The 13887-nt window shown below is 42.0% G+C and overlaps 1 protein-coding gene across 1 annotated transcript; it reads right to left on the reverse strand.

Moving 5' to 3' along the window:
* Positions 1–3290: 3290 nt before the first annotated feature.
* mtnr1al (melatonin receptor type 1A like) lies at positions 3291–10192 on the reverse strand. The gene is made up of 3 exons (XM_048231065.1): positions 9940–10192; positions 9215–9604; positions 3291–4287 (listed from the first exon to the last, which is right to left on the reverse strand). The coding sequence occupies exons 1-3, from the start codon at positions 9941–9943 to the stop codon at positions 3518–3520; spliced, it is 1164 nt and encodes a 387-aa protein (XP_048087022.1). The 5' UTR covers positions 9944–10192; the 3' UTR covers positions 3291–3517.
* Positions 10193–13887: the final 3695 nt, after the last annotated feature.

A 13887-nucleotide genomic window follows, 5' to 3' on the forward strand; every position in this document is an offset into this window, starting at 1 on the left:
TGCGATCGGTGGCAGCGCATGTTAAGAAGCCATGAGCTCAGTTCAGTAGGAGTTCATGGCAGCCAGCCTCTGACCAGGCCACGGCCTGTGGTTTAATGCCCCTGACGTGTGTGTGTGTGTGTGTGTGTGTGTGTGTGTGTGTGTGTGTGTGTGTGTGTGTGTGTGTGTGTGTGTGTGTGTGTACACACGTGTGGGTGGCTTTTACATGTTATTGGACGTTTTACAGACCATAGCCAGAGGTCCTTTTATTGTCCTGCTTATGGTGTGGCTGACTCACACACTGGCATGCTGAGATTAGCCCTCAGCAGCGTGAGTGACTATGGGCGATAAAAGTGCTCTCTAATAGTGTAAGCAATCTGAACACTCTAACAGAACGACATCCAGAGACTATACAGTACATCCCGTAAATGAGCAGCAGAGCATGGATATGGCCATTACTTCTTCTTTACTGAATTCTGGCTGATTGAGATATTCTCAAACAGCTCTCATAGGACTATTTTGCATATCACACATTGGAAATTTGTTTGTAACCCCATTTCCTCAGCTTAATGAGACATTAGAGTAGCTAGGATATCCATAAATACCTCCTCATTGTGTTTCCTCCCAGCTTTCTTTTCATTGTATGACCATTAGGCCACAGAAGCCACTTGTAACAGTTATCCTTCCTGACAGGTGCACTTCTTATCCTCTGCTTTGCAATGCTATAAGCAATGGGACCTCCATTTTTTGGCCGTCATGAACTCTGCATCTGACCCCAGCATCTGGTGTGTGTGTGTGTGGGGGTGCAGTCCTACCCTTGTGTGGCACCTGCAGACATGACCCACCATGGCAAGCGGGGGACTTTCTGAACCGTCTGCCTCATGCGACCCCCAGGACATGTCACGTCGCGGCTTGCTTCCTGTAATGCTTCCCGACATCACTGCACCGGATGACGCACAGTGTCACTGGCTCCTCCTAAGGGGCCCTGGGCTATGTTCTGTGACTACTGATCGATTTCTCTAGCCTAGAAATCTAGACGCGCCCCTAGCGGCAGCAAATTACATTTGCTGCCAGGGCTAATCTAGCAACTCTCCGTTGGCTTGTGAGCTCCAGAAATCGAAACTCAATCAGGCCAATGAAATCGTGTATAGAGTCGTTAGGTGGGCTTAACATAATGATTGATGGAATGATTGAGTTGCAACGGTTTGGCTTGAATTCCCTGCTACTTGAAAACAGATAAGATGGATGTTGCTGTTGGCGAACAGTGTGACATGAGTTAAGCTTTTATTAAGTTAACAAACGTTTGAACTAGCCAACTAGCTCCGCTGGTGGGAAACGCATGGGACTCATAGCGCTGCCGCTGTCCTATTGCGTGCAGAGGGAATTTGAAAGACAACTGATTATCCAGCCCCTCGGACTGAGCACTGCGAACGGTGAGTGCCCAGACCCTACATTTTAATGTGGGTCTAGCTCGTCAGGCTACGATTTCTCTCCAGCCCTACTTATTCTATTGCAAGGGTTCCCGAACATTTCAGCCCGCGACCCCCAAAATAACAGTGCCAGTGACTTGTGACCCCCACTATCCTTCGAAGTGGTAGAAGTACACAAACACTAATCAACCTGCTGAAACTGATGCTGTTGCTAATGTCGCTAATCTGTTGTAATCACATCAGGGGATCAGAAGGGGCAAATAAAATCGAAAGGCTTTCATTTGAAATGTAACTATTTTTATCTTTTGTTACAATTATGGCTAAAATAAGTTTTCTTTAATTGCTCTGAATCTAGTACGTGTACGCCACCAGTGCCATCATTTTTATTATCCAACTCACACCAGTTAATTCCTGTCTACCGGTCACTGTTTCTAGACAGATATCAAAAATGAGATGGTTTTTACACTGGGGCCCTCTGATCTGTGTTACATTGGAAATACTGTTGTAATATTCCAATGCTATTTATATATTTAAAAAAAACACTCTTGAATGGAGTCACAATGAAAATTGTCATGATTCTTTTTTATTATTTTTTTTCCCTTTCTTTTGTTATGAATGGCACAGTGTACTTTTTAATATTGTCCTTAAATTGTGTGATACTTCTCATATATTACATCCATAATTTAGTTCTGCATTGTAGATTTATAAAAAAATATGATTCTCATAAATATAATACCCCGCATCCTGTTAATGACAATGTGCAAAAAGCTGGAAATAACAAAGACATCAATCAGCCTACTCCGATTAAACTCTTGAAATAAGATCCAATAGAGTCCATTTCTGACAGTTTTCTGAGGTAAACTTCAGTAATTTGAAAATGAAAAACATAAGTTATATTCATTAAAAAATAATTTACTTTAACATTCCTTGTGCCTTCAAATTTGTAAAACATTCATGGATCATTTAATACATATGGTGGGTGCCTGAGTGGGGACTTCAAACAAGTAGCATCCTTCTTTTAATCTCTGTTTCTTCCCACAAAGCTGCACTAAACTGCTTTGGAAACAGAATTACAAAATATCCACCACAAATCACCAAATATTCATATGAAACTGGACAATTTGAGCTCTTGTTTGTGTTCAAACATGTGGGACTCATTAAAACAATATATCACTCTTGTCAGAATAACAATATACTTTATATATCCATTTCGCATAATATATTCTCTCCTCATAATATATTACACAGCCTCATGTCCTCATGATAAAAAAAGACTCCTGTATTACAAGTTGTTGCTAAGGTTCCAGTATGCACAAAGTAAAGGCCCCACTTAACATAATAAAATATTTATTAGTATAGTAATTGTTTTGAGAAATCATCTCAAATGAATGTGCTTGATTAAGAAAAATTGTGTCATAGTGGTCGATCCTTGCGCTACCCTCTAAAATGACATCAATTGCTGCCAAAAGCTAATTATTTGAGGGCATAATGAGAGCTCTTGGTGTGTTACTTTGCTTTGTCACCCATAATTCAATCAGGAGACACATTTTTCCTGATTCAAACATGCAAAGAGCCAAGATATGTAGTTTAATTTTCAAAAGGAAGGACGTGGTAAACCCAGATAAAAACTCACTTTTTTCCCTCTTTTTTCCTTCATACAATTTGGTATGTATGGCTGTACCGTAGTGCCAACTCTTCTCAAAAACATTGCCTTTATGACTCTGTGTGCTAGTTTGGACAGCAGGCCCTTTCCAGCTTAAGTGTGTAAATCGACCCCAAGACCCTTCATGAGACCTCTATCATGAGACCCTTCAGTGCAAATGTATACCCAGGCATGAGATATGAGCTACACAATCAAATGCATTTAGCCATTAGGGGGAAAGTTCATCATTCAAAAAGCACTTCGGGTCTTGAGAATGAGAGGGTTGCATTATCAGCCAGGACAAATGAAAAGTGACAGTAAAACCTGGAGGTGCTCATCATTCATAGTGAGTCTGACACTTCCTATTGCATCTCACACAAAACTGCCTACGGTCACAGGTCTCTTCTTAATATCCTCATGGAATAATAATGTTAATAATGATAATAAATAGGAAAAAAAAGCTTATTCAACACTGGAACTTGAAAACGGCCAGTATGATCCTTTTGTACTCCTTGCGGAAGTTGTGGTTGAGCACGCCGTAGATGACGGCGTTTAAGCAGCTGTTGAAGTACGCCATGAAGTAGCTGGCTGTGAAGAGCCACTCCGGGATGGTCTGCGCCAGGCGTGGGTCAATGGCGACGGCCAGGCCGATGAGGTTGAGCGGCGCCCAGCAGACGGCGAACAGCACGAACACCACGAACATGGTGAGGAAGTTGCGCAGGTCGTGCGGATTTATCTTGGGCCGGCTGTCGGGCTTGACGCGGCGCCGCACCTGGATGACCAGGATCCAGATGCGCAGGTAGCAGTACGAGACGATGGCGATGGGCAAGATGAAGTGCACCACCACCACCGTGATGGTGTAGAGCGAGCTGACGGACTGGGCGAACGTGCACGAGTAGACTCGCGGGTCGTACTGCAGCGACTCCACGAACCAGTTGGGCACGATGGCCAGGGTGGTGAGGACCCAGACCAGCAGCACATAGCAAACCGTGTTCTTGTTGGAAAAGAGCTTGTCGTACTTGAGGCTGTGGCAGATGTAGCAGTAGCGGTTGATGGCAATGCCCGTGATATTGAAGATGGAGCCGATGACGCTCAGGCCCATCAGGAAGCCGCTGATCTGGCAGTGGATGCTGCCCGCGATCCAGCCGTCGTGGAAGATGGCTGTCAGCACAAGAGGGTAGGGGTACACAGCCACCAGCAGGTCCGCGATCGCCAGGCTCACCACAAAGGCATTTCCTGCCGAGAAGCACACAGACAGAGAGGACCGCAAATCAATTTTATGAAGTAGCCTCAGCAGCAGGCCGCAGCAATCAAATCAAGTGTGGTCAGACCCTCTGGGCAGTTAAGGCTACATCCTGAGCTCTCGGGCCTCAGGTGATCTTTCAATAACAGGAACCCTTAAGACTGCTTTAAATCTGCTATTTTATTTATTTATTTTCATAAACTGCCAAGTCATAATAGATTGCTTCCTCTCTTAAGTTACAGCCTATTGTTGTTGATGTGTAAGTAATGTTTATGTTGGTATGTCACACATCTGCAAACACTCCTTGCTACTACCACTGCCAGATTATATCACTGAGCAGAGATTAAGGGGGAAGCTAGTACGGTGTAATTGTATTAAATTGTGTAATTGTAAGTTAATCAGAATCAGGGCATAGCAAACACCACTCTGCAACATACTATTGCATAGACCTCAGCTATCTGGATAGATAAATCAAATCTTTGCCTCCCTGTGGCTCTAGCACATGCACACAATAACCATAACTATCACTGAAGTCTAAAGGGACTAAAGGTAAAGATAGGCTACCCTACTGCCAATGAAGATAAAAAAGGGGCCTTTCCTTCATCCAAGTCGGGACAGAGAGAGATAAGGTTTGCTCAGAGTTACTGTTTTAATGCTCTCATCCTGCCAGTAAGAGGAGACGCATGGTTCTCTTACAGACTCTTTCAGACTGGTGACAATTTAGAAGCCTGTTTCCCAGGCATTCATGTCCGAAATCATTTCTGTGAATTTAAAGGAGTTCTTGAGTTTCTTTTAGCTATAAATTCATACCTAACTTTCTTTAACAGAGATACACTGAGTTGTTCTGCACAGAAATTAAGGTTTTGCGTAATGTTGTGTTTTATAGTTTCTTTGTGTGTGTGTGTGTGTGTGTGTGTGTGTGTGTGTGTGTGTGTGTGTGTGTGTGTGTGTGTGAGAGAGAGAGAGTCTTTGTTTGTTTGTTATTTCTTTGGCCTTTCCATGAAATGTGTCCCAACTAATCCGATTAATCCTGATTGCTGTGTAATCCTTAGTATAAGAAATGCAACTTTGTAGTACTACTATGTGACAGAGAATATATTCCCTATAGCTCACACGACAACACATGTCACCTCTCTTTTCCATTTGTTGTCAAGATTAGCTGTGCAGTATGCAATTAGAAACGAGTGCAGTGGCATTGCCTGGGACAGGAGGCTGACTCAGCACAATAGCTTCTCCATTGCCGTCTCTAACAAGATGCCCCATCTGGCTGTGTAATGTAGCCCTCAAGGCTTAATGCTTCCACTAACCACACATATGTCTTATAATTAGTGCAACAATGGGTCTGCTTACGCAGTGTGATATTTATACCAAGGCTGGACTATTTTTAAGAAGTATAAACAAATAAATTGTCATGTCCAGACTCTTTACACTGAGAGATGTTTATAAGAGGGGAACAGGTTGTATATAGGCCTGTTTTATACAATGCTTAGCATATTTCAGGCACAAAGCATGTCAATGATGTATTGAGGGGCTGTGTGGTAGGGATGGACTGTGCGTAGGACAAAGGGGAGTTAAGGAAGCAACCCAGTCTCCATGACAGGAGTTAATTTAACCAATGGCAACCAATGCACTGTATATGGCGGAATTTACTCCCTAACACAGTTCTGACTGGTATACCATTTGTGTTGGTTGAAGAATCACCTGCAGTAGTAGATCATTGAATGATCAATAGTAGAGGACAGAAAGCTAATATTTCCAATATGACCAAACTGGGTATATGTGAGGGGTATGTTTTTAGTGGTTTTATGAAACATTCACTGGGTGACTCATTAAAAACGCTCACCCCTCATGGCGAGAAAAATGTAATTGAAGTCATACTTCTCAGATAAAAGGAAATTGTGACAAGTCAGTTGTTATTGCCATATCTTATGTTGCCATATTTTCCACCACATACAGCAGTTTACCAACAAAAGTGTGTGAAGATGTGTCAATTTAAGGCGAATTATCCCTTGAGATAGTTTTATCTGAAACATACTCTAGTTTCTTCATAAAATGGCGTTTACAAACGTAAGTTCGGGAGGAGCGTGACGGAATTTACCACGCCTCCTTCTTCAATCAGTCAGGTTATTTATTCGCAGTCTACCTGCCGAAGTTGCAGCATCGGTGTTACTCAGGCACGATTCCACAAAGCCCTTCAGGACATGGCCAGAGACCTCGCCAAACATGCTCTTCTATTATGCTTTTATGTATTATGCTTTTATGTCTTTTCAAATTCAGGAATGTGAACTAGTGAACAACCATTCAGTGGTTATGAATGTGTCATCAAATGCATGATGCCCATGTTCCCTTGATCTAAAAATTTCCCCAAAAAGCTGTCATGACACTAAAAACATCCGTCATTATTTTGTTCTTTTAACTCACTGAGGGAATAGTTCACAGAAAAATAACAGTGCTGCCGACCAACAGTTTTTTGTCAAATCGGTTCAGTTCAGAGTTGATTGAACCGTGGTGCTATGTAATGAACCAGCCCACATTTCCACCAGTTTTGAACGGAACATAAGATGCGTCATCAACAAGAGTTATATGCATAAACAAAAAGTTATATGCATAAACAAAGAGTTATGTGCATAAATGCAAGGATAATATGACAGTTGTCCGATTAAAAACGGCAGAAATCTATGAAAAATGCTGGTTAATGTCTGTAGTGTAGTGCTAGTTGACTAGTTTTGTTTACTCATGGCAACAGTTGATATGGACGGAAAACTCATGCATTTAGCCTTCTCCCCTCTGAAAGGTAGAATGACATGCCCACTCCAGTTCACAGGAGAAACAAACTATTTTCTGATTCAAGGTCCGAACCAAAGTGCCACATTCCAAAGTGCCGAACCATTTTTTGTTTGGACGAAATGCTCCAAACAGTTTAAATGTTGGTTTACAAACGGGAACGGAACCAGTTCTCTGTCGGTGGAAAAAGACTATGTGAGGTCCAGGCTGAGAAAGAATTATCTTACCACTTAGCACTCAGTGCCAAACTTGCAAGCACTTTAGGTTGTCACGTCACTAGTTTAAGACCAAGACTCTATACTGCAATCTCTCTATTAAGAATCAAAACAGAGGTGACAGGGGATCCCTCACATGGTTGACCCGACCTGCCCAGTCAGCCCCTTCACTGACAAATGGACATCTTTAATGATTAAGAGTCCAATCCCATTCTGGTCAGGCCTCTGTGTTGGTTGTGTTCTTTTCTGACTGATTGACCGCTTGGCCCTTCAATGCACATGCTGCTGTGTGTGAGCGTGCCTGTACGGCACCCTCCATGCTCCACTGCATGGTTTAGTGATGAATCACCCCCAGACAGTGCCATGTTTTCAACATTAAGGGCTTGCATATTGATAAATTAATTTGCTGAACTGAAAATTGATTTGCTGCGGGATGATGTGTGTGTGTGTGTGTGCGTGTGTGTGTGATGAATTGATTAATAGATTTCACCCGTTGCAATGAATAGAACGCAAATGAAATCTGGTAAGAAGCTGAGCACCACCCTGACAGTGATGATAAGCAGACCTGCCATGGAATAAAAGATGACGATTAGTTGCAAACCTGCCATCCATTCTGAGTTTTGCACAAATCAAAAGTCTTTCATGAATGGCTGCTCAGATTGAATGGCTTTGGGTGCAATACAAATCATTTGATGCAAGTTGGAGAGAACTCATGACATTAACTTGTATCCGTTTTTTTTTTTCAGGATCACTTATTTTTATAGGAAATAAAATTGGCTTCAGTTTAAGTGGTAATCTAAACAACCCGATGTTAAACAGAAAAAAAAGATAGGCCGAAAATAACTAGAAGTATCTCACTCTCTTCTAATCTTTTCTGGAAAACATGAAAACATATTCCTGTCACCAAAACAGAGCAAAGCTCCTTTTTTTAGAACAATTAGCCATGACAAGCGCATACACTGACCGCGGCGAACTGTGGGACACGGTTGCGCATACAGTAAGTGAGCAGTGAGCACCGACAGTTCTCGGCTGGCTGCATGCGTTAGGGACCTGGGGAAATGAGAAGTCGCACCGCCACACAAGGCAATGGCATCACCATGCTTAAACATCCTCTGGGCTGACAGAAATGGAGAACGCGCTGTCATTTTAATCATGGCTGGCTCAACTTCTCAACACGGGACCCGCAGTTGAGATCATTTCCACGTTGTGATAGCAGAATTATAAATTGTTGTTGATAATTACATCACATTATACGAATTGCAGACTATAGGCTATTGTCTCTACTTCTATCTACATTCTCTCTCTCCTCTTAAGGAAACATATAGGACAGCCTGCAAGTTTCATGCAAATAGAGAGATGGCTATAGTCAACTTCCAGAAATGTTTCAAAATGATCTGCCTATTCTATGTAGACCATATCCTTTATTGTTCGGGGGGACACTTGATTGAAAAAGAAACAAGCACTACAGAAGTGGCATGCACTTAAGAGTGTCAAAAGCAGATGCACTTCATATGCAGCACACTTCAGGCCTGAATTCAACCAGAAGTGGAAACTAATTAAGCCTATGGTCGTGCAGTAGAGATGAATTGTTCTCGGGTGCCTCCCTCGAACCGCAATGTAATTTTCCCAGAAGAAAAGGTTGCTGAAAACAGAACATTACTTTTTTGTGATAAGCTCACAATTTAATCTTGTGAAACGCCGAAGCAAAGTACACTGAAATTGACACAACTACCCCACTCAACTCTAGTATGAACAAATGACTTCTGATCTGATCACAGGCTGCATTCTTTAATATTAGTACTAGCATCATTAGCATGACCAGTCAAAGAGTCATAGTCTACCCTTAAACTATGGTATGGACAGTCGTAGTAAAAGCATCTGGAAATAAAGTTTAGACAGTAAATCTGGTGTAAGTTCATACCTGCTTTCCTGAGTTTCCTGTTTCTGAACACAGAGATGATGACCAACAGGTTGCCAAGGATGTCCACAACAATGGTGGTGATAAGCACACTGGCCAGCGTGGTGGCGACCCAGGGGAAGTGGAGTGCCCCTTTGCCCACATCTCGGGAGGAAGTATTCCTCAAAGGGATGTCGGTTCCCTCTACCATCCTTCCTTCATCTAGCGATCCATGGGACACTTGCAAGTAGCTCGGTCCTCCGTACCACTTGCATCCAGAGGGCAGCCTTCCTTCTAGGGAATGCATGCAGTATTTGATTCCCAGACTCAGTCGCCGATCGGTCCGGTCATTGCTGTTCCGTGCAGTCGCGCGCAGTGCTGGAGTAGTTGCTAAAATGTGCCATACGCATCTGCCTTAAGATAAAATGTAGCCAACCGTTTCAGAGCAGAAGTTTAAAAAAAGAATCGGGAGTTGATTCCTGATGCTTGCCATCATTCGCACCCCATTGCAATACACTACACGAGTCAGTTTAGTTAATCTGTACTCCTGTGAATATGTTTTTTTTGGGGAGGTGTTAAGACAATTTAAACTGACGAATGAAACAGTAAAATGTGCATAATGGTCACAAATATCCTTGAAAGAGATGCTGACGCTCTTATTACTAGGCGGTGATTTTCTGCGATATTATCAATCCAGGCTCTTAGTCTAATCACGAAATAACCTCTTGTGCTGTAAAATAGCTTCTCACCCATTCATAAATTTCGTCTCTATTCATGCGCCATATGTTTCCATTCACAGCATCTCACCGACAGACTCAATGGATGAGAAATGCCATGGGCATCAGAAACAAAGCACCAACTCGTAAACTTTATCTACAATCGGATAGTAGTGCATGCCGTGTCCAACTAATGCGTCTGAAATCCGCCTAATTTCCACATAAATCTCATTGCACCTCGTATAGTCTCTCCCGCTGATGCGCTGCAAACGAATTGGAGAGCCTCTGTCCGTCTCCACCGCTGCCTCTTGCGACGCATTTGTGATTCACTTATTGTGCGCGCATCGATCAATCAGTTTCCACCTCTGCGCAACGCTTTTTGACTCTGTCAAAATCCACTTCGGTCTCACTTCCAGAAACCTTGCTGTTCATTAAATCTGATTCACCTGTAAAATTGCTTTCAACTGCTTATTAGTAATAGTGATTCAGATAGACTGTCATTTCAGACCTGTGAAGAGGCTTAGGACTGAAGAAACATTTTTAACCCGCTGGCTATACAAACATGTTCTCATGACAGAGCTTCTATTTAACAAAAAGCATAGAACAAGGAGCTGTATGATAGCTCACACTAATGTGCATTCATATCCTCCTCTTAACATGCTTCATTCATTAAGAGTCTAGTTTTTTTCCCCAAGAACCTGTTTGTCATTACACCGATTCAGTGGAAAACTTAGCTGGTCTAACGCCTCAACAGAAAGACAGACATCGATCATTTGCCGGGATGAGTGTTCCCATTTTTTTCTGGGTCGCAATTCTCATTTACCAATCAATTCTCATTTAACAATAATTTACCACACCTTCAGTCAGGTCTGTTTTCCATTTTGCATTGTCTAAGAATATTTCAGTCTTGGTCCTGGCATGTCGCTGAGCTGTACTGATAGGAATAGGACTGAGAAGGTTATCAATGTCGGGGGCCAATGCTATACATTCCTGCTATCCCGCAAAGTATTGATGTGATAGCATATATATGTTGTGTTTGCACGGATGAGAGTTATCACTGGGTCACTGTGTTATCACTGGGTCACTGTGCGTCACCGTAGGGTGGTCCTGAGATTGAAAGGACCTTTAAGCAAATGTGATCTGAATGAAAATCAATGGCATCAAAATCAAACATTTTGAGAATGGAATAAAAAAAAAAAAATACCCACACGCGCAGCCAAAGCAGAGCCAAAGCAGCGGATCACAACTCAGTTGGCTGTTGAGGAAACACTTCTGAGGTAAAGTGTAATTTTGAGGTCCATGTGGCGAAACATCCCGGGAGAGAGTCATTTCACGTCTCCAATGGTTCCTCTTGTGTTTGGCCGAATTATGCTGCACCTGCAGTGCCAGCAGGGCAATCGTTTTGTCCATATTATGGAATTATCCAAATATTATGGATAGCGCTGCACATTTCAATTCAATGATATTTCCTTATGTTAGAAACAGCATATTGACATTTATAATGATAATAATACATTTTAATAATAATACATAAATCATAGTATTTGTTAAACAAGCAAACAAAAATAGTTCATGATTTTTGACAGAAAAAAAAAAACAGTGAAAAGCCAGTGAAATCTCATCTACAGTCGGGCAAAATTCGTTGGCATCCTTCTACGAAAGAAAAGCATGAAACCCCAATGACACCACCTCCATTTCAAGTGTGGGGGTGAGAAGATTATTATTTTGGGATGTTTTTCAACCAGTGGGGTAACCATCTCAAAGGCGGCATTGGACCATTAAACGACATGTAGCTGTGTTGTGGACAAAAGCTACACATCTGAGATTACTAGATTCTTGAACCGTGTAATAAGTAAAAGATGAACCCAAGATATGGCAACTATAAGCACTTTATTTTGTACAGTTTCCCTTAGTTTAGTAAATGAAAGAAAACTAGATGTACCGCATAGCGGTACAAAATATGACGCGAACATAAATCACACTAATCAATTTGTATCCATCTTCTACTTCACCCCCACTCTTGAAATTTTGTTTATGCATGTTTGGCATGCCTGTGTGTGTGTGTGTGTGTGTGTGCGCGGACCGCACAGCAGCCTACTGGCGCTTCGAAGGTGAATAGATTTGTAGCACTAGCCAAAACATTTGTATCATTGTTATAAAACCTTTAAAATCTCTAAACAATCACAAGTAGGGCAGTTCATCACAGTTCATCCATTGCAACTGGACTGATGAAAGGTCATGTACACCTGTAGGCTACATTATAGCCTATTTGGGGAAAGCAGAAGGTATCAGTTTTACATTTATTTATTTATTTATTAACAAACAAAACAATCCCTGTCATTTCCATGCAGTTTTCAACAGCTATCCAGAACAGAGGTCGCCATGGATTTTTGTGAATGTTTCTTCTTCTACATATGCACGATTTTAGTCATCTTTAGTTCATATGATATTCAACTGTATTGTCAATGCACAAATTAAATACCAATAGTCTAAAACGAAATGCAGTTTTACATCTAACCAGTGGTCCAAATAACTGACATGTCCAAAAGGGTCTTCATGAAATACGTCGCTAGACGTCGACATTTTAACGGGCCAAGTTGAGAGCTGCGTCCGTTATTGTTAGTGGGAAAAATACTGATTTCCACATTGCAAATACTGAATCCATGGTCAGGGACCACCAGCAATGTCCTCACGCACCACAAGTGGGCCGCGGACCACTAGTTGAAAACACCTGGCTTACAGTATCAAGCGGACTTAAGCTGCCACCTCTTGGCGAAAAGTTGTAATACATTTCACCCAGCTGCGTGAATCACAGAAAGCACGAATGAAGTGGCCACTTCTAACTGGGACCGGGACGGGACTGCACCCTTCACAAACCGTAAAAATTAAGTTTATTAGTTTTACAGTTGACAGTTCACTATAAGTCCACACAAACAATTCTGGTTTCCTTGCACTAGCCATTTTTTGTCGAAGCCTACTCTGTCTGTTGTATGGCCTACACAGTGCGCAAGCTTTGATCAATTTCTGTAACAAACAGTGCCACCTATAGGCTTGGGATATGAAGTAACGTGTTGAGTCGTGTTGAGATGGATCCGTTTGGACGCAAATATCCAGGGAAGATTTTCCTCCGTCTTCCCTGAAACCGTATCAAGAATATTTAGGTATTAAAGAAAATTTTGAACTATAAATAAATGCAAAAGTCCCTTATGGTATAAACAGAACATTCAAAAGTAGTTTCCTTTGGACTCTTTGTGTGGGAAGGAACGCTTATCTGTAATCCGTGTGCGCTGCTCGAAGTTCACGCAGATGGTGAAGAAACCTTGCTGCAGTTGATCAGACTGCAGCAGGCTGGGCGGTCAACACGCTGAATCTCTTGGACAGGCTCGCCATCTTAGCTCGTCTGGAATCCACTGAAATATTCTATCCGTATAAAAAAACAATCTACACGAAACAGTGTAACAGTTACCATCAAACATTTCTTTTCTATGAGATCTCATTTAAACTTTTGCTATAGAATCAAAAAATCAATAGGCATAACACCATAATAGTGCCATAAACGGAGGCTACATCTCAGCTGCAACAAGCAGATCGCTAGCACAAATTACTGGTAAGCCAGCACGGCTAACCAACCTTGAGCAGACAGTATATTCACCTTATTCAGCCCCGCCCATTTTTTTTAATTCCACGTTGTCTTTAAACCTCCGGTCGGCTAGCTACGTCTAGTTAGCTTCATTGGGATAACACGGCAGAAGAGGATAGAGAGGCTAACTTACAGAACAGCCACTCCAAAGTCAGTTTTTTCCTAACTTCAGATAGCTGTATAACAGAAATGTCTTAAGTCACCAAAATCCTAAATAAACGTTCCTAACTTTAGGATGACCCATAATATATGATGCCAGTCATCTCGATAGAGCTCTGCTATCTCAATGTATCGGAATGGATGTACTGCTCAATCGGAAGTTCGGAGACAATGTGGGCAAA

Source organism: Alosa alosa, chromosome 21, assembly GCF_017589495.1.
Source record: "Alosa alosa isolate M-15738 ecotype Scorff River chromosome 21, AALO_Geno_1.1, whole genome shotgun sequence".
Lineage (NCBI taxonomy): Eukaryota > Metazoa > Chordata > Actinopteri > Clupeiformes > Clupeidae > Alosa > Alosa alosa.